The 26,593-nt window shown below is 41.8% G+C and overlaps 2 protein-coding genes across 3 annotated transcripts in view; one reads left to right on the top strand and one right to left on the bottom strand.

The window, feature by feature from the left end:
* Positions 1 to 9,410, bottom strand: part of FARS2 (phenylalanyl-tRNA synthetase 2, mitochondrial) — a 248,212-nt gene extending 238,802 nt beyond the window's left edge. The window contains exons 1-2 of one of the 2 annotated variants that reach the window (XM_054059316.1): positions 8,796 to 9,410; positions 7,938 to 8,024 (exon numbers count right to left, since the gene is read on the bottom strand). The gene's annotated coding sequence lies outside the window, so the exon portion shown is untranslated. The remainder of the gene's footprint in view (positions 1 to 7,937; positions 8,025 to 8,795) is intronic. The other variant, XM_009564121.2, reaches the window with a different exon arrangement.
* An 8,163-nt stretch (positions 9,411 to 17,573) lies between these two features.
* LYRM4 (LYR motif containing 4) overlaps positions 17,574 to 26,593 on the top strand; it is a 91,434-nt gene continuing 82,414 nt past the window's right edge. Inside the window, exon 1 of the mRNA XM_054057878.1 lies at positions 17,574 to 18,061. Coding sequence (XP_053913853.1) covers positions 17,574 to 18,061 — 488 coding nt within the window. The remainder of the gene's footprint in view (positions 18,062 to 26,593) is intronic.

Here is a 26,593-nt window from a genome sequence, read left to right as displayed (position 1 = left end):
AATATCTTGCCTCAAAATAGATTAAATAATATATTAAAGTATATTTTCCTGTCTTTATTTCTGTTTGACACTAAAAAAGTAGACCATATATACTTTTTCATTCTCCTGTTTGTCAGATTTGTACCTTAAAAATATAAATCTTTTTATAAATAAAAGAAGTTACTAATCTTTTGAGAAAAAAAGGCAAATGAGAAAAATCCTTTGCTTACCTAGGTCTCTTCTGAAATGTAAACGCAGAAGCAGCAATTTAAACTTATCAATCATCAGCTAGAGACAGAACAGTAACGACTTAGATCACCTACTCCATTCCTTTTCTTAGGTCTGGATCGCTCCCTAAAGCATACAGAAATATTCTTCTATTGCATGTCCCCCCAAATCATTGCAGATGATACACAATCACACACCAGTGTGGCCTGAGCATATGTTGTACTTATTTGAGAAGGTAATGCCTGCCTCAAGGGTGGCATATGTTCTGTGCTATGTTGCAGTCGCTATGGAAGCTTTTTTTCTTGTGAAACAGAAGAGAAAATACCACCTAAAACCTCAGCATCTTGTCAGTATAATAGTTAATGTTGTTTCAGTAACTCTTAAATGCCCCGAGAAAAAAAATCAAGGCTCCTTTTAGTATTTTTTGACTGACACAGATCTAATTTTTTTAGTTTGGTGTTCATTGACAGGTATGCAACTGACACCTTAAAGAATCCCTATTTCTTGTGCTAAAAATTGGGTACAAACTATGAAAAGTATAAGCAAGCCAAAGTAACAGATTTATGGCGGGTTACACAACTGCTAAATAGAGAAAGGCTTATAAGCTAACAACCCACTTTGTACCTTGGTATTTACACCCACTACTCCTATTTATGCTACTAATACATAAGAAGCCTGGTAGCTTTCATAAACTCTTAGGCTGTAAATCATTTAGACTCACAACAGGGTCTGTCGATATTTGCAAAGGAAACACAGGACACATCTACATGGAATCTGTGTGTTCAGTGTCAATACCCGCAGCCAGCTCCCACCACTCACCCTTGCTTGCTCTGAACAATATCTCAACTTCATGAATTGCCACAGCTAAGGCACTGGGGAAGCTCGCCTAAAAAGGTACAATTACGGATTGGTACACATGGATCAATGCGATAGAAATCTGGTCAAGAGTAAAAATGTTGCAGAAGCTCAGATGAGACATTTGGCCATTCTGAACTATGAATGCAATGGCTTGGCCTAGAAACCTGCTGCAAACTTGGCTTTATGTGAAGCTTCTTCTAGTTGCCCCTGAAACTTGTATAACATGTAAAGGCACCCCTCAACATGAAGCTACAGCACTTTACACAATTTACAATAAAAAACCCACGAAAAGTAAAACAAGTAAAAATGGCAGCATTACTAGAGATATCTCCAACGTGATCCATGGTGAAAACAACCTAACAAAACTTTGCATTTTTAACCCTTAGTGTTAAATATAACAATTTATTTTTGCAGATCTCGTTACAAAGTAGACATACAATAAAGTTACAATCTGCTCCCTTTTTCAGCATAAAAATATTTTCAATAGAAACATAGAAACAGATCTGGTTTATGTGCAATATAAGCAGACCAGACATGACCAGACATGATGTTACAATTAGAAAGAAAGAAGAAGAGGTTTAGCAGTAAAATTTCCAGCTTTTAAATGAAGGTCCAGCACTACAAAAGCCAACTGTGTGTACTTCCACACTTGCCATACCATAGATATACAAATACATTGGTTTATGTAATTAACATCCCCGTAGGTAAGGCACTAGAAAAGCCAACACGCCAGGATTCCCCAAGCTTGCTACTAATTAAATCACATGCATACAGGTTCAATCCAAGGATGATCAAAGTTAATGAAAAAAACTCCCATTTAATTCAATGAGCTATGGATCAGTTCCAGACATCTAGCTGCTACTCCATCCTCTTTCTTCTTTATCAAAAGGACTCCAATAGTGTGAAAGTAAAGAGGACTCTGTATGAGTCTACAGATTTTATAACTCCTCTCAGATCTGAGCTTTAAATTAATTATTTGACAGTTGACTACAATTACATACAATTAAGTAATCTTTTCCATAAAGCTATATTAAAGGCTGCTCCAGGTTTCGAAGGAAAACAGACTACCACTACTATTGTTACATCAATAGCTTTAAAAGATTTCAACTATTTCTTTCACATACAGGTTTACCCTCATTATAAATTTATTTACGTGCCACATTGTTCACCACTGTAGCAATATATTGCCATATCTGAGCATGAAAAGTGTCAGTCCAATGTACTGGAAATAGAGCACTAAATTTAAAAAGCTTCCTAAGAGTAACAGAAAGATAATCTAAAGTCATCTAAAGCCAAATAAACAATGAATGTTCAGATCAAATAAGTATCTATTTTTAATTACCTTTGAAATGCCATCTCACAATTGTCACACAACTTCATTAGACTGGACATTACATTTATGAAACCTATGTGAATAGCCTTTGATTCAATTTTTGTTAGCAATGCTTTTTCACATTTTATTTTTCAACAAATGCTTGTATTAAAAGTGAGAATTTTATTTCAGTACCTCAAAACTCAGCTCCCAGTGCTGCACAGATACTTTGTTCTGTCACCCACACTCTCAGAGTGTTGGGAGATGACCGTTCAGACCGGCCTCATTCAGATCAGGCTCTCATTCATTTAAAGCAGAGCTGGACAGCAGTTGCTGTAAAATCTTTATTTGGGAATCTAATATAAGCGTCACTGCTATTAGCTACCACATAAAAAATGTCTTAAATCTAATAAGCATTGCATAGGACATTAAATAATAGAAGAATAATCTTTTCTGTTGAAGAATCAATAATCTGTTAAATGAAAATAAAGTTGCCAGCTTTCGACAAGAAAAATGGTCAATGCCTAAAACTTCACATTTCATCTATACAGGGACACAAGCCTAAATGGAAAGCAGTGTTTAGACAAGGATTCGATATAATTTGTTATGCAATGCTGCCTTATTAGTCACCTTACATCCTTCCTACTCTAAGGCAGATTTCTGTCATTTCTTTTTAGAAAAGGCATTTCCTTTGATCAAATCTATCACATCCAAGTTCAGAAATTCTGTAGGTATAAGCAAAGATGTCTATTCTTAGTGCATCCCTCTATTTCATGCTAAAGAACCACATGAAAAACAATGGGAAGGGAATGGTATTGCTACAATCTCTATTACCACACCTCAGGTCTCCTCTGATGCAGCTACTCAGAAGTCCAGATGCCTGCATAGTGCCACTGGGAACCTTGCGTCCGGGCAGTAGAGCAGCAGGATTTTATTTCCATGTAGTACAAAACCCTCCCTCATGGAGGCCCAAAATCTTTAAATGGAATGTGAAATGATCTCCTGGTCAGCTTGGGTCTCCTCAGTCAACCTCTGTCTTCAGATTAGATAGAGATGTCAGAAAACAATGACTGAGTTCCTACCATCTTTCTTGTGCTTTGCTTTGCCAGAGAAGATTTCTGCAGAGCCACCTTTAGGCATCCAATTAAAAATTATCCCAGTAGGGTTTTTTTTAACTAGGTCCAGACATGTAAGAAATAGTTCTAAACTCAGCTCCTGATTGAGTACAGTCATAGCTGCATAACAACATAGACTGTTAGAATTTAAGATACAATGAACAAAAACTGATCTCTACAAATTTACCAAGGCACTAAAATTGCTCTTGAAAAACACTTGAGAGACTTGACTTTCAAGCACTGCTGTTGGCCCACTTTCCTACATAAGAGCCCACCATGTCTGAAATATGCAAATGGGATCTACAAGTTGTACTAAGAAGTAAATTCTACCTAGCCCAACACTTTTTCTTTACCTAATGCAAAAGCCTTTACTGCTTTAGTATGATTCCCTATTGCTGATGCACTTTTCTGTTGACTGAATGAAACAGAAACCAATGACCAGATTTCTTTTATTCCTCCATTCATGGTGACAGTTTTAGACTGTGGTGTTCCATTACTTGCTAATGCGTTTTAGAAACAGAAGATCACTTTATCTCACAAAACCCATCAACCGAAAGTCTTAGACTGGAATTACAAATACACACTATGTTACAGCAAACAAAATCTGTTTAGAAACTCTCTATCATCATTTACATTTGATCCCAAATCCCATGGGCTGCATATAGTAATAAAGCAGGAAAAGCTATAACAAAGTTATAGGATAAGCAGCTAGCCTACTCAGAGCGTGGTACTGGCTGGCATGTCGTAAAAAGGAAAAAACTAACCCATCACATAATTTTCTAAATGACACAGTTCATTCCAATCCATTTAACCTACACAAAATGTCAGATGCACACAAATGGTAGGATTTGCAAGCAATACAAACAGCTCTGTCAGCAAATCTCACACAGTATCTGTCTCAATACAGTTGGTCTCACAGCAAGACAAATTTCAGAAGGTGAAACAAAACTGAAGTAAGGTCGCACTGCTAATCATTTGAAGTTTGGTTTCCTTTACCATGGTCTTTTTAGCAAACTTATTTAGTATGTATTTATTTTTTAACCACTCTGGTGTTATTTCCTGGGTTTCAGCACTAAAATTTACCACAGCTGGATGGATAACATGTTTCTTCAAAATCCCACATAAGACTTTATCAAGCCTCAGTGCTGCCTCCTCAGGTTTCCAACAAATTGCTGGGCTGCAAGATGAAAGATTTACTTTGCTTTTTTAGGAACAAGTGTACTGAAGAAGACTCACAAGAATGAACTGCCTAGCCAAGCTCTATTAACAAGCTTAAAAATCTTAGTTTGTATATTCTATAGTTATGATGTATATAAGTTACGAAAAGACAGAAAACTCGATTTGCAAATATGCTACTTATATTATGAAAGATTTTCTGTAAATGTAGCTAAAGAAATACATTAACTATGTTTAAAGCCTAAGGGTAAAAAAGCATTGTCTTTTTCCTGAAAAATACTTTAACTGCAACAAGTGCTACTGAATTACAGACAATGCTCCTGAGAAATATTCATTAGAAATTTTATAATAAAATCCCTCAATTTAAAGTTCTGCCTATTCAGATAAATACAAGTTAATTTTTTAATGGATATGCTTAATCCTGTTCTAATTTCCTGCTACAGCTGTGCTCTGTTTCTGTTGAAGTTTAGGGCTATGATTAATTTACTCAATGACACTTCATAAGTATTCAGGCTCACCTACCTTGCAACACTGTATTTGATTATGTCTACACACTATTACTTTTACACTGTTTAAGAGGTGTTGAAGTGTCCTATAACTTGCTAAGAAGAACTAGTTCCAAGATGTTCTGTAGCAAGCAAACCAAGAGAAGTAGGAACTTAATTTATGCCTCCATCCAGTTCTGGTAGCAGAGGATAAAAAAAAAAAAGTTTGAGTGTTGGAGTAGAGAGAACAAGATCAGTATCACAAACTTATTTCTTCGTCATTAAAGCTAGAAAACAGGACAAATTTGAGTCCATGGCTCACAGCAACCTACAATGATGGGTTCCCAAGCAGCTTCACGCTTCATTACCTTTTATGTTACCAGGTAACATCTGTAAGGCTTACTAATGTTGAGATACTTACTCCAGATAAAGCTCTGCACAAAAGAACAAAGGAAAACCTTTGCTTAAAAGAACTTGAGAAAGCCCTATATTTTAATTTTGTCAGAGAACCCTTCTGTGGCACCAGATACTTGAGAGTCACATTTAGCTCCAAAGCAAGCCTCTGTGAAAGAAAATGTAGACAGAGCTCAGGATACACATCTCAAACTATGGCACACAGAAGTATTTCTCTGTCCAGTCTTCAAATAACAAAGGCAACATCCCTTCATCTTGCATTTTGAGCCAACATATATGTGTTGACTGGATGGAAGAAGATACATAAGTTAGCAGAATAAAGTAAATAATAACATGAAAGAATCAAATCTTTATTATTAATGAAGAATAAGGTGTTATTATAAGGTCACATATGACAAAACAATCTTCAGTTAATGCCATGTCCTTTGTGTAGTGAGAGAATCAAAACATAATAACAGTTCTTATTTTTTTTCTTCAAATTCATTGGTAGAACTGCAATTTGCAACATGGTAAAAGATCAAGTTCCACGCAGGCCCAGCAGGCTCTGTCACTCAGGGTCTGGAGTGAGAGAGGACACTGGGGTCAAATGAACTCCTAATATCAGATGAGAAAATAGGATTTGGTAGAACCTGTGATTTTTTTTTTAATGTTTATAAAAGAATCATTTAAAAACCATGACAAGGAGCCTGATAAGAGAAACTAGAATATGCATGATGTTTCCACATATTTATTTCAAGTCTTCATCTATCCAGCAGTTTGTGTTTCTAGAATAACTATTATATTAACACTGTAACCTACCACAAGAAAACAGTGAAAAAATGGCATAAACAGAATATTATACATTGGGAGTGGAAGGGTGGGGAAATAAAAATACACAATCTGTCCAGGGAAAGAGAGGGACAAAAGGCAAAACAGAGAGAGTAAAAGCTAACTTTTATCAAGCAACATCTTTCTATCTCTTTAAAACAATTTTCTTCCAAAAAACTTGACAAAGCTCTTTTCTTGCCAACAAGAAAAGCTATGTGCTTTTTAAAGTTCCATAAACCTATATGGAGCTGATATTTAATTACCTCTTCAACATCCGATAATTTTACATGTACAATACTGTATCTGTCCATTTTAGAACAGTATCTTCCTGAGGGAAGAGCTGGTGTAATACACTCCACAATTTTTTACCCTGAACGTAATTAGCGTAATAAAATCAAAGTAAAAACAAATGTTGCAAAAAAGAGCTAAGTTTACAGACAAGATAAATAATAAACCAATGAAAATATAATGCTAATACACACAAAAGTAAGAACACTCAATGAAGGTCTAGAATGGCAATTCAATTTTGAAATCATACTTAAAAAAAAATTTAAAAGAAGCACCATTAAAACTCTGTCAGGACCCTGACAATTTCTTTTGTCTGTTTTTCTCCATTTTACATGCAGCACACATTCCACCAGGAATCATTTCCAAAAAAGGCAAAAGTTAAAAAAATTATGAATATCACCCACATAAAAATAAATGAAAGGAAACAAAAAATGTATAGTGCCAGGAAAACAAACAAACTAACTGATCTTGGGCAAAACTGATCCCAGGCTATGAAACATACCAGAAGCAGCTAATTACAGAAACTCTGGAACGGGGAGATACATAATTCAGGACTCTAGATCTAGAGATGAACCCTCATAAATCTTGCCATTTTCCCCCATTCCTCTTTCCTGCCTTTCTGCAGGATGTTAAACCCATCCCTGTAGGAAAGCTGGCAGCTTGATTTCATAGGTCAGTACCACCACTAATTCACCCTCATACCAGTTTGAGCATAAAACGTTAATAAGAGACAGGGACACATGTGGCCTTTAGCTTATTCTTCCACAGGAACAGGACCATAACACACTACAAGGCTAACAGTGGTATTTGCAAGGCCATAACTATTGCCTCTCCCAAGACCTCACTGAGCTCACTCCCCATTTACCAGAGTATCCTATGCTGGATTGTAACTTGCATCAAATGTACATAGTTTGTGAAGTAAGGATAACCTAACTCTGCCACTTATTCTCACACTGAACAGTAACTTACTGCTTATGTAGTTGAACAGATTTAAAAGGGGTTATATTCAAAGATAAGACATACTCCAACATAAAGATGACAGAATTTGTTCTTCAGAAGGTTATTATCTTCTACCTATCTATTATTATCACCTACCTATCTTTATATAGTTAGTGTCGTTATTTTCTTTGTCTTGGTATTATAAGCGAGGACATCCATGACTTTTATATGGAAAGCAAAGTTAGATTGTTAGCCTACCAAGGACTGAGAACTTGTTATTTCCTAGAAAGTGCTGGTGTCAAAAATAGATTCAGAAAGCTAAATTAATTCACTTACCTGCAACCAGAAATGATCTTTCCTCAGCGCTGCTTCCTTTGCCTATTAGCTTCAGTCAGTGTGTTATTTCTTTTCTTCAGGGACTGGCTGAAAGACAAATTTTGGCAGAGTCACTCCAAATATAAAAGACTGAAACAGGAATAAAATGAAAAGAGGGTTCTGTTTAGAAGTGTGAAGGCATGTAGGAAATATTGACAATTCATCTTATCTTACAAATTCATCAGAAGCATGATATATGTAGAAAAACGTCCCTAATGCACTATCAGGAATGCTGGCCAGAGCTCTGGGGATATAAAACTTCTAATGACACAAGACAAAAAAATAAAAAATGCCAAGGATCATGCAAAAATAAGTTATCTTAAACTCTACCATTACTACAGCTTGCTAATACATGTACATTGTTTTCCTCATTTAATTAAAACATTGCCCCATAATTTCCTTCCCACTCCAGAAACTTTCTCTTTAGACTTCTTTCAGCAGATTTCTTTCCCGCTCTGTGGCAGGGGTGTTGAGACTGGATGATCTTTAAGGTTCCTTCCAACACAAACCATCCTATGATTCTATAATTCTTTGCTTCAGTCTCATATTTGAACTGAGGTTCTTTTCTGCACCAAAAGTCCAAGCTACAAGAACAAAAAGTCATATAGATGCACTGCATCACAGAAAATGAAAAGACATGGAAAGTGGAAAGTCGTATTTCCCCTACCCTCATCACACAGTCTGAAAACTAAATAGCCTACTTATAATACACTTAATCCTTTCTGCAGTTCTACCTTAGAGCAATCTAATACTACTACTCCCTTTGATACTTTGCTCTAGGAATTACTTCCAGGAAATAACCGCACAATACATACTTACATGAAGATGCTTAGTGATGCGGATTTTCAGGAAGGACTTGAACAATAGTCCATAACTCGAGTGAAGCTAGCCCCTTGTATCTGTGACAAGAGAGCCCATGCCTGCAATGTCAGGAGCAGGAGAAGGACTGGGATGCACCCAAGCAGCAGGTTGTCTACGACTTCCCATAGCTGGGACACGGGACTGGGTAACGAGAAACAAAACCCTACAGCACTGTGCTAGCTGTGCATGAACCCCCAGCGCTGCAGCATGGAGAATCTGCAATGAACAGCATGACCTTCACCGCCACGATCACCACATGACTGTGCACATGATTTTATACATATTCATACATGCATATATATTCACATACACATTCATATATGACAAAAATAAACTCAAGAGAACAAAAAACTTTGCTCTAGCATCTTAGGTGCCACCATGTTCTTTAACAAAAGTTTGTAACGAACCTTGTGAATTGGAAATCACAAGTCAGCAAAAAAGATAGAGGGGTTTCTGCAAAGGGACTCTCAGTTGCTCTTAAACACAATATCAGTCCTTGCTTTCCTGCAAAACTTGCTTCCCAAGCTAAAAATTTCAACATCCACCTAAAAAAAAAAAAAACACCTAAATAAGTTAGCCTAGCTGGATGACAGTTATGGAAAAATATGATGATAGTGTAAATCACAGAGGGAGCAGAGCAATTCCACAACATGACTCTAAGGTGCATAAATGAAATCATGGGATGAACTTAGGAAAGAGTGTGGCATAGGTTGTGTCAGAAAATATTTCTTATAACAGCAAGATACAATATAAAGTAGAATATTTTTTCCCATAGAAAGAGAAGTTATTCAAGGCTAAATTAGCTGAGAAGTACAGCAAAGAAAGCACTTCTGAATTGATGAGGTCATGAATGAGGACATATAATAAACCCTGTCCTTCCTGTTTCTCGTGATGAGGTTTCTCACTAAAATTTCAGCATAACAAACAACGATACAGCAAAAATACTTGGTTGGTTTCTTCTCTTGAAAAATACCTTGGATTTCATCAGCGTTAAGCTTGGAAGTGTAATTTGCATTTGATGCAACTATTATGTACTGAACTATTTAAGCATTATTGATATATTTTTAACCCCTCATCACTTATTATCTTGCCTATTACTGTAACACAAAATTATCCTTTCAATTCTAGACTTTTATAGAATTTTTGTTTCAGGCATTTCAAAGCACTTGACCAATATATGTCCACTACCAACATCTTTCAAATTCAATACGATATATATTTGCATTGCATATCATTGATCTAGATGTTATCCCCCAACTGCTGAACCATCCAGCTGCTTAACATGATACATGCTCAGCAGGCAACACAATGCCCATTAAATCCTCTGGTGTTGCGCATGGCCACAGGAAATTAGAAGATTAAAACTGAGGCCAACAAGTAAAGCAAAATTCATTTCAATGGCTGCAGCACGAGAGAGATCATGAACAAACAAAGGTTTAGCAGCAGTGCTAAAACAGATATTTCCTTACACATCCAAGTATTACAACAGAAAACCCACTAGTGTGCAGGGTGAGTAGGGGAAGTAGGAGGTCCTCTATCAATACTCTTCTTACAGTCTTACTTTAAATTGTACACAACATTCTGCAATTCAGTTTGGAAGGAGATGGGGTAACTCACAAAAAGTGACTGAGAGATTACTTCTGTCTGAGTTTTTTCTTCTCTCTGAACTCATAGGTAGAATTTTGGAAAATGCACAAACAATTTAGGAGCACAGATGAATATGAAACACAGAAATATCTCCTCCTGACTAAAAATGGTTTTTTTTTTCCCCATGGGGTATACAAATAAATATATATTTCTCTAAAAAAAGTAGAGTTCTTTAAGGCCTCTTTCTGATATTGTAGAAATCTTACTGTAGGGGAAAATTAAATTATAGTTTGTTATATTTGTGACTAAAATTCCAAAATGTTCATCATTATAGTCCTTATTTTAAAGGTCCTACTCTGCACTCAATAGGGTCTCACTCTGCATGTTCATTAAGCACTAATGGCAGAGAAAAAGAAAGAGAAATTGCACCACAGCAGCAGGGAAAAGTTAGCACATTTTCACAAACTGAAAAACAACAAAAAATATTATATCACGACAATCAATTATCATTCCAACCCTCAAAGAAAAATAATGAACACCATCAGCAGTGTAACAGGGAAGCACACACTCCTTCAAAGTGTTGAGTGTCATGTCATAAAGCTGAAATAGTGTACCACAAGGAACAATTTGCCAACATAAGACAAAACATCCAATATGTCCCAGAGAATATAACAGCTGTTTCCTTTCACACCATTCCACAGTTGCTGCAGGTATTTCATGCAAATTACTCCTCATTTTTCAGCAGCTACATATTTAAATTATTAGTAACTATTCCAGATACTATTCTATCATTCTCAAAGCACTGATTTGTCCTGAGAGAGACAGAAAGGCACAGGCCACCTTCCTTCCTCAGATCAAATGTCAAAAGCAAAGATGTATGTATAAATGAACACGAATCCCCTTCAACAACTATTATATGTATCACTGCAAGTAAGAAAATATCCTCCATAAAATGTAATAACAAAACAGCACAGAGTTTTAGACCAGAGAGGTTTCGAAGGAATGAGAGTGGGGGGTGGAATCATCCTTCCATGCCTTCATAGGTGCTGGTTTGGTGTTCAGGTGCGGACCCCCCGTAGAGAAGGAGGAGGGAGTTAACAAAGTGATAGTTACTGCTTCCCTGCACGTAGGCTCCAGTGACACAAGACGTAACAACAGTGGCCATCTGGGACCTGCTATCCTTCAAATTCTCTGCAGGCTTGCAGTGATGCACGTAAGCAGAAGGCTAGCTGAAATAAGTGTACACCAATGCTCAATTTCTGCAGAATGACAGGACTTCTGAGACCATAATCCATTGCTTCCAATAATAAAATACATAAGAAAATAATTTTTTCCAGTCAACATTGCCAATCCAACTGCACAGAGATGACAAATTTCTGCTAAAAACTCTTCTTCCCTCCTTAACTGTAATAAAGGTTAAGCTGGGAAATGAGACAAGAGAAAAGTCTTTTGTCCTTCAGTATGTTTACATTTGGTAGTAGACTGCAGGTGCTTATTGCTTATTCTAACATATTGAGGTTTCCATGCTGCTGTAAGATAAAACATGGTGTTATAAAAAAATAAAATTAAATTAAAAAAATAAATCACAAAAGCTGTCAAAAAGATTCAGGAATGGGACTAGCACCTAAGGCTATTTCAAAATCACTTATAATTACTTTACAAATATTACATCAATAGTATTCTTGTAAACAAAATTTGTTTACTCTGTTTTGCTTTCTTCCCAATTATTCTTTCACCTTTTAGAGCTGAAGACTGTAGCATCAAAACTTGATTTCTCACAATAACAAAGAGGACTGTTGTAAAATTAGATGGAATATCTGCCACACACATAGAATCGCAGAATCACAGAATCATAGAATAACAGAATAGTTTGGGTTAGAAGGGACCTTAAAGATTATACAGTTCCAACCCCCCTGCCATTGGCAGGGACACCTCCCACTAGATCAGACTGCCCAAGACCCCATCCAACCTGGCCTTGAATCCAATCTGGCCTTGAACACCTCCAGGGATGAGGCAGCCACACTTCCTTGGGCAGAAATCCCTAATCTAAAATTAGAGATTCCTCCTAATCTAAAATTAAATGGAATAACTGCCACACTCATCTACAAAAAAATTTCACATAGCTTTTGGCTTTGTACATGACGGACTCATATGTTTGAAGCTGTCTGAAGCCCACGATCAAAACAATGGGCAGGGTTTCCACTACTCCTTTCAGGAAAGATGACAAATCTGCAGGCACAAAGCAAGAGCTCTGCTTCAATGTGTATTAAGCACTACAGCAATCAACAGCTGCAAAAACAGAGGAGCACCATCACTTCACTCAAACTCCACTTCTGGCACAGCAACCCATGTCAACAAGGCTTGGGCTACAAGCCCACAGGCAACTAGAGAGCATACTTGCTTTATATTTTTTGTTTGAGTTTCCTGAATGCCAAAAGCTAGCCCAAAACACAGTGGTTTGTGACTTATAAGGGAAGGCCGCAGAAACATGATACTATCACACTGTTGCTTGCATTTTTCTACAAAAATGCAACACTTGCTCTAACATTTCTAGCTTGGATTTTTGAATAGACAATATTCAAAACAATTTGGTACGTATGGAAAATCTCTGTTTCTAGAAGCCTAAGAAGGCTGCTAAAATATAGCATACTTCCAAAGATGGTATGGATAATATTTAAATAATAATTTATCATATTTAAAAATCAGTATTAAATACAGCTGGGAAATCACATTGTAAGTAGAAAGTCAAGTTTATCCTGGAATGGCAAAACTTCTGCAGAAGAGGCTGCTACCTACGTGCTGTTTTTCAGCATCAAAAGGACTGAGTATAAATGATAAAAGAGATGCTTAAGCAGAAAAAGACTCAGCCTCATAGCAGAGAAGAATAAAACCCAAGGTTTAGCAGATAAACAGGCAGAACCTACTTTTTAAATTGTTCGGGTAACCCATTGTTTTGTGGGCTGTAAAATATATAGGCACTACACACACTGATTCCTGCCTGGGTATTGCTGTTTCCAGCCTGTGTGTTACATTCACCTGAAGCCCCATGCAGTTATTCACTTTCTGAAAATGTGCAGAAATGAGGAACCTTAGGGGAGGGCACTTAGAAAACCAGTGTAGTCACTTTTCTGGACAGTGGAAAAAGCAAGAAAAATGGTAAGTGAAGATTTCCCATTGAAAATAAAAGCACAGAGGCAGAAATCCTTCCTATACCTCCTTCAGAGACTTTCACTGCTAACTTAGTGTCTGAATTGTAACTATGCAGGTCAAGTAGTTTAAATAACAGAAATTCAACTTAAAACAGGATACTGAGAGAGGATCAGCTCGCACACCACTATAGCACATCAGGCCCTCATACAGCGGCGCAAACAAACATTCACTGCACAGTATAAGAAGAATATCAAGCTGCTGGAGGGTGTCCAGAGGAGGGCCACAAAGTTGGTGAAAGGTTCAGAGAGGAAGTTGTATGAGGAGCTGCTGAAGTCACTTCCTCTGTCAGCCTGGAAGAGACTGAGGGGGTCGTCATTGCAAGTCTGCAGTTTCCCTCATGAGGGAAGGAGGAGGAACAGGTGCTGATCTCTTCTCTCTGACACCAATGATAGGACCCGAGGGAATGGCAGGAAGGTTTAGGTTGGATATTAGGAAAAGGTACTTCACTCAGAGGGTGGCAAAGCACTGGAACATCTCCCCTGGGAAGCAGAGATGGCATCAAGCCTGACAATATTCAGGAAGCATATGGACAATGCCCTCAGGCACACATTGTAAATTCTGGAGTTGTCCTGTACTGGGACATGGAGTTGGACTCAACGATCCTTGTGGGTCCCTTCCTACACTCAGGGTATTCTATGATTCCGTTCATGACTGCAATACAAACACCAAGCACATATTACCTGTTGCTCCTTTCCAGGCCCTGTCCTAATCATAGAATGGTTTGGGTTGGAAGGGGACCTTAAAATCATCCAGTTCCAAACCCTCTGCCATCGGCTAGGAACACCTTCCACTAAGTCAAGGCCTCACCCAACATGGCCTTTGAAACACCTTCAGGGATGGGGCATACATGACTTTCTCTGGGCAACCTTGTGCAATGCCTCATCACTCTCACTGTAAAAATTTCTTCCCAGTATGTAATTTTTAATATCTCACATCTTTCAGCTTAAAACCATACCTCTGTTTTACCACTGCACCTGCCTGATAAAGAGCCTATCTATCCCCAGCTTTCCTGTAGCCACCTTTACATTCTGGGAGGCTGCTATAAGGTCTCCCAGAGTATTCACTTCTCCAGGCTGAACAACCCCAACTCTCTCCATCAGCGTCTATGGGAGGTACTCCAGCCCTCTGGACCATCTTCGTGGCCCCTACTCTGGTCTCGTTCAACAGATCCATGTCCCTTCCTGTGCAAGGGGATTGCAAGACTGAATGCAGTGCTCCAGATGATGAGTAACAGAGTGGAGTAGAGGGAGAGAATCCCCTCCCTCGACCTGCTGCTCACACTTCTTCTGATGCAGCCCAGGTTACAGTTGGCTTTCCTGGGCTGCAATGCAACCCTGCCAGCACCCACTCCCCCCGTGCAAAACCTCAACAAAGCAAGTATGTGAGCACACAAAACATACCACAGAGATATCATCTCTAGCCTGGCAAGAAATGGAATAGAAGCCTTTGAACTTGCATAACCACAGTGAGCTCTGCACTCTTCAAGGCATAACTATTCCCCAAACCACTTGCGTGAGGGAGTGCCCTGAGAAGAAAGTCTGTGGGGCTGAACTGAGCAGTAGCTAAGAAACTCTCATTTGTGAACTCCATGCAGTGGCATGTGTAGGTATCATGTTCCCCTCCTCCTCCTTTAGGTCCCTGCTCTATGAAGGCTTCTCCCTGCTTTTTTGCTGTCCTGAGTTCTCCCAGCTTGTCGTTTACTCTGGCTAACAAAGAGAGGACTGTATGTAATGGGGTGGGCATGAGGCCTGTGAGATGTGCAGTTGGTGAACAGTTGAGTGTTGCTCCTGTCTGGGCTATGGCATATTGTTTTCAGGAATGCGTTTGTGCTGGGAGGTGATCAGTAAGGAAGCGGAGCCTACAGCAGTGTAAGAAGCAAGCCAGTACCATCTCACAGTTGGTGGCACCAGCCTCCACAGACTGCATGTGGACCCTCCCTCTACCCCTCCCCTTGATGATGGTGATACCAAAAATGCCGGCACATAAAAGTCGCTAAGGACTTCATTTTGAGTTTTAGAAAGCAAGCACCCCTTTATCGGGTCTGGGAAACATGCGAGAGCAATGAGACCAAGAGCTACTTACAGAATATGTTTCCCACTTACACACATATGTATAAATTTTCCCCAGAAAATCTTATGTGTATTCTATTTACTTCCAAGGACTAATTTTAACATTATCATGAACTTCACAACAGTCAAAATTGTTACTAACTTGGAGCTGGCTCCAGCTTTCTGCGAGACCTTGCCTTTGAGATAGGAGGAAATTCCAAACAGAGGTGATTACAGAAGAAGAGGCACCTGTTCAGCACAGATCATTCTTCACACAAGATATTATCATCTCCAAAGAATCAACACTGTCTGGAAAAAACAATGTCTAAAACAAAACATGCTACTAGGAGGACATTCTGTCTAACTTTCAAAAAACACAATTGCTTAGACAAAACTTAAACACTACTTTAGCTTATATCAAAATATTCCACTTTTGTAAAAGCAACTACTTCTTGTGCCAAATTATCAATGAAGGGCAGGGCACCTGGAAATTGTTGTCATCTGTTTTTCTATAAAACTGGGCTGAAACGGAGCGGAGCTGATAAACAGTCACTACTAGCTCCATGTGGCAGCGTGTGTACGCATCATGTTCCGTCCTCTTTCCTCATTCCCCTGTTCTTCATGTCCTGAGTATCGCAGGACAGTGAAGAGCAGTAAGCCAGTTAGTCTGTCTAACAAAGAGAGGATTGTATATAAGGGGGGCGGCTTGAGGCCTGTGAGATGTGTGGTTGGTGAACAGTTTGAATGCAGCTCCTGTCTGGGCCTTGGCACATTTTCAGCAATGGGTTTGTGCTGGGGGGTGATCAGCTGAGGAAGCAGAGCCTACAGCAGTGGGAAGAAGCAAGCCAGAACGGTCTCACCATTGGTGGCACCAGCCTCACCAGACCACATGTGGACCCCCTCTCTGCCCACCCCCCTAGATGATGAGGCAAAGGGTACTGAGGAAATTGTTGTCATCTCTTTTCTACAACCATGAACTGAAACTGACCTGGAGCTGATAAACCATTAGCTGCTAGCTCCATGCATATGTATGCATCATGATCCCCTCCTCCTTCTTTATTTCCCTGCTCTTCACTGTCCTGGGTCTCCCAGCTTGGCATTATTCTGGCTAACAAAGACAGGATTGTATGTAACGGGATGGCTTGAGGCCCATAGATGTGCAGTTGGTGAGCAGCTGAGCGCAGCTCCTGTCTGGGCCACATCTGGGGAGTGACCAGCGAGGAAGCAGAGCCTACAGCCATGGGCAGAAGCAAGCCAGAAACCATCTCACAGTTTGCGGCACCAGCTTCACAGACCGCATTGTGGACCCCCCTCTGCCCATTTGCTTGCTGATAGAGCACAGGGCATTGGGAAATTGTCATCTCTTTTCTACAAACCTGGGCTGAAAGTGACCTGGAGCTAAAGAGGACTTGGGAAACTGTTGTCCACTCTTTTTCTACATACCTGGACTCTGAAATTCAGCAGGAGCTGATAAACCGCCATTGCCAGCTCCATGCATGCATATGCATCCTGATCCCCTCATCCTTCTTTATTTCATAGAATCATAGAATCACCAGGTTGGAAAAAAGACTTCTCGGATCATTGAGTCCAACCATTCCTATCTGCCACTAACCACATCCCTGAGCACCTCTTATACCATCCGTTAAATACCTCCAGGATGGTGACTCACCACCTCCCTGGGCCGCCTCTCGTCAGTGCCTGATAACCCTTTCTCTGAACAATTTTTTTCCTGATGTCAAGCTTGAACCTCCCCTGGGGAACTTGAAGCCATTCCCCCTTGTCCTGTCCCCTCTCACTTGGGAGGGTCAGCATCCCTACCTGTCTCTACAATCTCCTTCCAGGAAGTTGATAGAGAGCAATATAGGTCTCCCTCAGACTCCTCTTGTCAAGCATGCGTATGCATCCTGATCACCCTTCTCCTCCTCATTCCCCCTGCTCCTCGCTGGCCTGCGTCTCCCAGCTTCCCCTTATTCCGGATGACCCCACCGTTCATTCGAACGCCTCTTTCCCTTCCCCCACCCTCTCAGGCCTTCCTCCCACACGCACACTCCGCTCGCATCCAGCCGGGACGCGGCCAGCGCCTGCAGCGGCCACGCTAGGGCAGCTGGAGCAGCTGGAACAGCTGAGAGTAGCTGCAGCTGGAGCCGCGCGCGGAGCCCGCGCCGCCCGGAAGCGCCACTCACCGCGCGCCCCCGGCTCACCGCGCCGCCGCCCGCCGCCGCCCCCGCCCCGTCGCGCGCGGGGAGTGACGGGGACCTCGCTGGAAGCTGGAGGAGCCGCCCCCGGGAAAACATGGCAGCGTGCAGTCCGGGCCCAGGTGCTGCGGCTGTACCGGGCGCTGCTGCGAGAGAGCCAGCGCTTCGGCGGGTACAACTACAGGGTGCGGGGCTGGGAGGTGCGAGAGAGGCTTGGGGGGGGAAGTTGTGACCGCCGGGGACCTCGCGGAGGAGCGGGAAGCCGTGCCGAGCTGCGCCATAGGGGCGGGAGCGGGGCGGTCCCTCTGCCTGGGCTGACCGCGGGGTGACAGTGGGAATGTGAGCCCCCCCTGTGCCTCTGCTTATGCCTGGGCTCAGTTTGGGTGTGTAGGGGAGGGTCTGTGTCTGTGCTTCTATCTGGCTCCAGGTCGGGGTGCAGGGGAGGGTCAGACCCCTCGTCCCTGTGCCTGACCCTAAGTCGGGGTGCAGGGGAGGGTGAGCCCCCCTCGTCCCTGTGCCTGGGCTCAGTTTTGGGTGTGCAGAGGAGAATCTGTTCTAGTGCCTCTGTCTGGTCCCCAGCTCGGGTGCAGCAAAGGGCGAGTCGCTTGTTACCGTACCTGTCCCTGAGCTGCGGTGCAAGGAAGGATGAGCCCCCAGTCCCCGTGCCTGGGCTCAACACGGGGTGCAGGAGAAGGTAAGCCCCCCTTCCCCCCCCTCCCCCCTCCCCCCAGTGCCTGTGCCTGGACTCAACTCGGGGTGCAGGGGAGGGTCATCACACCAGTCCTTGTGCCTGACCCCAAGTCAGGGTTGCAGGGAAGAGTCAACACCCTGTGCCTGTGGCCTGGGCTCGATGTTTGGGGTGCCGGGGAGGGTCTATGCCAGTGTCTCTCTCTGGCCCCAGCTCGGGTGCAGGGAACAGCGAGCCCCCAGACCCTGTGCCTGTGGCTCAGCCTGGAGTTGGAGGGGAAGGTGAGCCTCCCAGTGTCTGTGCCTGGCTCAACTCAGGGTGCAGGGGAAGGTGAGCCCCCCAGGCCCTGTGCCTGGGCTCACTCGGGGGTGCAGGGGAAGGTGAGCCCCCGGGCCCTGTGCCTGGGCTCAACTTGGGGTGCAGGGGAAGGTGAGCCCCCAGACCTTGTGGCTGGGCTCAACTCGGGGTGCAGGGGAAGGTGAGCCCCCAGGCCCTGTGCCTGGGCTCATCTCGGGGTACAGCAGAGGGTCAGCCCCAAGTCAGTCTGCAGAGGAGACTCTGTCTGACCCCAAGTCAGTGTGCAGAGGGTGGTCAGCCCCTGTGCCTGGGCTTGGTTTGGGTTGCAGGGGAGGGTCTATGGTAGTGCCTCAGTGTGGCCCCAGCTCAGGGCGCAGGGGAGGGTGACCCCTCAGACCCTTTGCCCACCCCTGAGCTGGTGCAGGGGAGGCTGAGCCCCCAGATCTTGTGCCTGGCCCTGACTTGGGGTGCAGAGGAGGGTCTGTGTCTCTATCTGGCCTCAACTTGAGGTGCAGGGGAGGGTGAGCCCCCCCAGTCCCTGTGCCTGGCCCTGAGTTGTGGCACAGGGGAAGGTGAGCCCCCCCAGACCCTGTGCCTGGCCCTGAGTTGGGGCGCAGGGGAGAGTGAGCCCCCCCCCAAGACCCTGTGCCTGGCCTTGAGTTGAGGCGCAAGGGAGGGTAAGTCCCCCAGTCCTCCTACCTGGGCTCAACACGGGGTGCAGGGGAAGGTGAGTCCTCAGTCCTTGTGCCTGAGCTCAACATGGGGTGCAGGGTAGGGTGAGCCCTTGTGCCTGGCCCCTGGTCTGCCTTAAAGGCACCATGGCAGGGGCCCTCCTTGTTGTAGGAGAAAGGGGCAGCATAGAGATTATCCCAGTCTGAAGAAGGTCGTGACTGGTCTGGATGCTGTCCTTCTCCTGGCCAGGGAGAGCCAGGGCCAAGTTGCAGCCCTGCCTGTGCTGAGGGAGGCCGACTTCTCTGCCAGACTGGCACCATGTGGTGTGCCAAGGCTCAGGGTGCTGTGTATAATGAAGGAACAAGATTCATCCCTTCCGCCACAGAGGATGCCACACTGCATGGCTGGCTGCCTTCTCTGGCTGGTGATGAAAGACGTGCATTGGTTTTTGCAAAGGGTTTGCCTGCCTGTGTGCTACAGGCATAGATCTGATCGGGTGTCTGCTGTGTCCCCACCAGCACTGGCAAGATTCTGTTACTCACTGGTAGTTTCACTTTATCGCTCAGATGGACCGTGGGCAGAGGCACATGAGCTACCTTTGCTGTGAATCATCTCTAGCCTGGCAAGAATTGGGAATAGAAGCCTTTGAACTTGCATAACCACAGTGAGCTCTGCACTCTTCAAGGCATAACTATTCCCCAAACCTCATGTGTGAGGGAGTGCCCTGTGAAGAAAGTCTGTGGAGCTGAAACTGAGCAGGAGCTAATAAACTCTCATTGCTAACTCCATGCAGCAGCACGTATATGCATCACATTCCCTTCCTCCTCTTTTAGTTCCTGTGCTACGAAGGCTTCCCCCTGCTTTTTGCTGTCCTGAGTCTCCCAGCTTGCCGTTACTCTGGCTAGCAAAGTGAGGATTGTATGTAATGGGGTGGCTTGAGATCTGTGAGATGTGCAGTTGGTGAACAGTTGAGTGTTGCTCCTGTCTGGACCATGGCGTACTTTCAGCAATGGGTTTGTGCTGGGGGGTCATCAGTGAAGAAGCAGAGCCTACAGCAGTGGGAAGAAGCACGCCAGAACCATCTCACAGTTGGTGGCACCAGCCTCACAGACCGCATGTGGACCCTCCCTCTGCTCATCCCCTTGATGATGGAGCAAAGGGGACTTGGGAAATTGTTTCCACCTCTTTTCTATAAACCTGGCAGCCAGACCCCTTCCCAAGTTCACCCTGAAGTGAAGTATGTATGTGGGAGGTCTTTGCTGTATGGAGATGTTGGCATGCAGCTCAAAGGCAAAGCTGTCACATCAATAGGTGCACCAATGAATTTTCTGTTAAACGGCACATAAAACTTTTCATTCTATTTCCTTCAGTTTTTTTTATACAAGCAAAATTTAAAGGATAGAAATCATAAGATATGTGTTTACCATGGGTATCTGATTTTTTGATATCATAGTGCAAGCTTTCCCTATCCTTAAAGGAAAGATCTCAGGTTTTGATGGGCCTGTCCTTAGATACTATAAAATCAGCAAATGCAGTGTATAAATGTTTGTGAACTCTAAAAGCTATAGCAGTTTCTAGCAAAAAATTATCAGCAGCTGGTATTATGTAGAGATCTGCTGGGACCACAACAACAATTCTGCCTTGGTGTTTATGCCTCACCTGTCGCTAAAATAGACTCCTTGCTAGCTTTTTCCATGCCAAGATAAGTAGTCCTGCCCTGTCCTCAGGGCTGCTGTAATGTGATATGGTGATACTCTGGAGTAAACATAATGGTTTTCTAAAGAAGAAACTTGTAGCAAAGTGAAAATTATCAGTGATTAATCTTATTGATTAATTATTTCAGATAAAGAATTTCAGAATATTTTATTACTGCTAACAGTTCGTATTTGTAAGCGTACATGTGGAGTACAGTTAGCTGGCTTTTGTCTACTTATTTGCTTGCTGTGCATTTTCTTTTAAATGTCTACATATAGATTGTGATGGAAAATTCAATACTTTTATGACTTTCCCGGTAATTATACTCTATATGTCATCTGGTAGTTTTCTTCTACTACCCAAAAGAAATTTTGGTGCCCTAGCTGTGAACAGTAGCGCCCATATCTTAAAGTAACTGAGGTAATCACTGATGGACTTCAGAATAACAACATGCAGGAGCCTCTCCAGACTCCTGCAGTAAATGTTGTGGAGTGTTTGGGGGCCCAAATGTGTAGGCTAGGTTTTAACAGCCAGGAGAGAGAATTTAGTAGACTGTAAGTAGTTTCACGTCTGCTCTATTACCCATGCAGATGGCCAGAGGAAGAAAGGGTGATTTGTACTGCAGGAAAATCAATATGTGAAGAGGGAAGTTAGATTTTTGAGTCAAAAAGGTGGTTCTTAATGGGCGTACTGTTGTCTTCTGCTTGGTTGACAAGAAGTAGACCCTCTGATGGTTTATAATGCGTCGGATCACAGCCACAACTAATCTGATTTAAGGGATAAGTTCTAAATAGAATTTCATTTGTGATTTAAATAATGGCTTTATGTTGTCTCTCTTTTTTGTTGGAGAATACAAAAAGTTGTTAAAGCATATCAGTTGCAAATGAGGATATTCTGAGCTTTAAACTTTCTTGTTTGTTTAATATGACTGAAGCTCAGTGGTCTAAACACACGGGAATCTAGTGGAAGACGTGTTCTCTGGAGGGGTAGCACAGGACTGGAACAAGTTGCTGAGAGATTTTTACATCTCCATTTTTGAACGTTTTCATGACAGGTTTAACATAACAGCACCATGGCTGACCTGACCTTGTTGTGGATAGACCTGCTTCAAGTGGCAGGTTGGCTTGGATAAGCTCCAGTGATTCTAGCTAACCATCATTACTATGATTTTCAGGTCCCCAGCCATCCTTGGCCTATAAAGATACTAACACTGGCTAACATGATACTAACATCATATGACATGCTTCTGGCTGGTCTCTTTTCTAATTATTTTCTTGTAGTTATGAGCAATGTCAGAAGCTGTAAGTCTCTTTGTTGGAATTCTTCTGCAAATAATTTCTTTATGTTTTTTTAAGGTATTTTTGGATAACTGTTATGGTCTCTGGTAACTGGTAGATGTTGTGTTTTTATTTCTAGATATATTTTTGTTGTTCTTGTAAATTGCATTTTAATGACATTTGATTTTTCTATTGGAAAGTGCAATATTATTTGATTAATTAATAAAACCGCCCAGAATATAGAGTCGAGGAAGGAAATCTGTCAAAACGGGTTTTGCATTGGAAACAAGTTCATTGAATGCATGCAGTTTCATATGAGATATGTCCTTGAAGATTTTAAAACTACTTAATCTGATTTTTGCAAATCTCTGTGAGTAAAATAAATTTATGCTGGTTTTTTGCAATGCCAATTGCTTTTCCTGCTTTGAACAACATATTTGTTGATTTGATTTTAGGGAGTTGTGGAACACAGAACTATAGAACAGCCCAGGTTGAGAGGCCACCAAAGATCGTCTGGTCTAGCCTTTGGTGGGAAAGGGAGCCTAGAGGAGATTATCTAGCAACTTGTCTAGTCATGTCTTGAAAAACTCCAGTGATGGGGACTTTGCCGTGTCCCTGGGGAGGTTGCTCCAGTGAATGATTGTTTTCACTGCAAAAAATTTCTTTCTGATATCCAGATGAAACCTATCCCAGCACAAATTGTAACCATTGCCCCTTGTTCTCTACGTGTGGCTTGTGAAGAGAGAGACTCCACTCTCTTTGTAGCTCCCCTTTCATTACTGGAAAGTTGTGATGAGATCCCTCCTGAACCTCGTATTCTCAGGTAGAAGAGATCTAACTCCTTCAGCCTTTCCTCACAGGGCAGGTTCTCCAGCCATCTCTAGATGATCTTTGAGGCCCTTCTTTGAACCTCTGCAGTCTGTCTGCATCTTTCTTGGATTGTGTGGACCAGAACTTGTCATAGTACCCCAGATGCAGCCTGACGAGGAGCGAGTGAGATTGATCACATCTCTGTCTGTGCTAATAATGTCCCTGTAGATCCAATTTGCCTTCGCTGCATCAGTGCACTGCTGACTTGTGTTCAGCTTATTGTCCACCAGAACACACAGATACCAGCTTCTGCTGGGCTCTTCATTTGTGTCTTTCCAGGTGCAGGGCCTTGCACTTCGTGAAAATCTATTCAGATTTTGATTTAGTGTTTCTCTGAAAGGTTTTATCAATGTAAAAAATATGCATATGATAAGTGTGTCTTTTTTGTTTTGAATAAAATTTTAGAAAGTGAAAATCCAGAGATTCCACTGTACAGGACGGAGCATGTTGTTAAGGTGTGTTTAATCTTTTGGCATTAAAGGTGTTCTTCTGAAAAACACTTGTGATGCCTGTGTTTTTGCACTAAGATTAATATCTGAATTTAATGTGAAGTTTTAATGTTAGAACTTAAATTTCTACAGTTTGAGGTTTCTGAATGCATGAAATCGGAGTAAAGAGCAATTGTAATCACTCAAATAAAATGCTTAATTATTTTTACTTTGTGGCAATAAGCTGCTACTCCCATAGGTCTAGATGTGTCTGAAAAAAAAAAAAGAATTCTCTTGTTTATATTCAGTGTCATTAAATTTGGCATGGATGGACGGGTATTCTGTATGTGTAGAGGTGGTAACTCTTACTGATACAGATCATCTTTTTTTTATGTATGTTTAAGGAAATATTTCAGCTGATGGTCATTGTTGTGTTTGCAAAATTTAGTCTGCTTTTTGCAAATAGGAAAATGGAAAAGAACTGTGTCAGATGCCAACTGCTGTTATGTAAAGATTGATCATGACTGCTGTTTAAACACAAACATAAACAAAGAGCCATCCTTGAGTATTTGGACAAGGGGTCTGGTTTAGCAGTGCACCATTTCTTGTTGTTTCTGTTGCTGTTCCACTAATATCAGTGTGTTCCATTTTGAGACTCCTTGCTAGCTGATAGACAAGTCAAAATCTTGCTGAAGCAGTGTGTGCGCTGATCAGCTTTTCTGGCTCAGGTGAAGAGCTGGGACATAGCAGTACATTGGCATGTGCTTTGTTGTTTTAATTTTTCCTCTGTGCTGAATGACAAGATTCTTAGATATTACACTCTGGAGAAAGATGTGAAACTGCTGTAGGATACTCCTTGAACAGAAATTTAACATGAGATATTAAAAACAATCTAAATGTGTTCACTCTCTCAATTCTCAGATGGAGTTCCAATTCTTTTTTCTTTAAGAAGCAACATGAAAAATAATTCCATGTCTGTATTAAATCCTACCTCAGCTCTCTGTCTTCTTTGTTTTTTCTGTCTTCCAGGTGATTGTTTTGCTTACAAGCTCATTTTATTGCCCTCTGTAGCCTCAGAGTTGTTTGAGAGTTATTAGTTGTTTGAGAACGGACACAGTGTTTTTTCTTATTCCCTGGCAACTGGACGCTGATGCTGCATCTAGCCATCTAATAACTTGTGTCGCTTGGAATGAAATGGACTTCTGGTGGAGCATGAATGCACAATCTGTGTATTGCAGCTGTTCCTTGATTCTGTTCTTATGTATAGAACTTGGAGGCTTTCTTGAATATTGTAACTTAATTCAATATATAGGACCTTTGTGGGTCCTCTTGCAGCATATTTCATATAGAAACTTGTATGACTAGTTATACATGCAAAATCATTGACCTTAGATAAAATTTTGTGTTGTCCATGCAATAGACTTACTTTTCCCATGTTGCTTCACATATTGGTCTAGCCTATAGTCTGCCCCTTTGGAAAAGAGGGTTAGTAAGAACTGATTGATTTGGTCAGTTTGTCAGGCTGCAAGGGTTTTCTGCTTATGGGCTATGGGCTGAGGGATTCGTGCTCTTGGATTTCAGGGAAGGCTTCTCTGGCCCAGATGGGCCCACACAAAGGAGAGGAACCGGTCAGGAGGTGCCTCCTACTGCTGTAGCTGTAGGAGAGAGGATGTCCAGGAGTAAGTTGTTACTGCCGTAGCAAATCAGGCTGTATGTTTTCCTCGATGTGGCTGTATGCTCAATCTCTCCTCAGACTGCGAAAGGAGCAGGCTGTGGGAATAGTCAGATACAGATGAGCACCAGTTCAGAGTGTTCACAAGAGCAGATGGATTTTTGCACAAGTATAGGTTGAATTGACCTATACTTGCATAATGATGTGCTCTTCAAAGAGGCCTAAAGAGGCTTTTAAAATTCTGCTAACAACTCGTTTCACAACATAATTTACACCAAATAAAATTTTAAAAAGCCCACATCTTTTTCAAAAATAGGTTTCTTTCTCTTCCTCCCAACATACCTTATTTAGTCACTTCAATCAAAATGACTTTGCTTTTAGTCCCTACTAAATAGATTCTGGTCACTGGTTCTTTTTGCACTTTTATCACTCGGGTAATTTAACACCATATTAAAACTTTACATGTGTCAGTTATCCAAGCTGAATAAGCCTTGTTCTCGCGGGTTCTCCTAATGAAGTTTGTGATTGGCAAGATCTGCCAGCAGATTGTCATCTCTAGGCATGTCTGTGCCTTAGTAGGAATAAAAGACAAAATGGTGATTTTAAAAAAAAAAAAACAAACCAAAATTGTCAGTTCTGTCCAACTTCTTTATAGGAGTAATGTGACCGAACTGCAGCTTTACAATATCCTTTTTATCCTTGACTGTACAAAGAAAGTAGGTAAGTTATTTTTCCTTCTCTCTGTTTAATTACTGGCTGTGTACTGAGTGATAACCAACTTCTGGAGTTTTTGAGTTAATTTCCCATGTGACGAGTACGTGGCTATCTCTGTAATCTACTTGAAAAGTATAACAGAAGTCAAGGCTGTAAGCAGCTGTGGTGTTCCTGAGCCTAGAGTGGCGCAGAGTGGTTTCCATCCTACCCTGTTTCGAGCACTTGTTTTGGCCTGGCAGCTGTATGACCCAAAACCATGGGCAAATGAAGACTGCACATTTGCAGATCAGTTTTGTAAAGCATTAGTATCTCTTAATATCTCTTTCTTTGGGGAGTTAAATTTTGGCCATTATTTCAGTTACCACATACCATGCAGGTATTTTGCCATGTTATTTTAGGATCT

Source organism: Cuculus canorus, chromosome 2 (assembly GCF_017976375.1).
Source record: "Cuculus canorus isolate bCucCan1 chromosome 2, bCucCan1.pri, whole genome shotgun sequence".
Classification (NCBI taxonomy): domain Eukaryota; kingdom Metazoa; phylum Chordata; class Aves; order Cuculiformes; family Cuculidae; genus Cuculus; species Cuculus canorus.
This window is presented reverse-complemented; position numbering and strand designations above follow the sequence as displayed.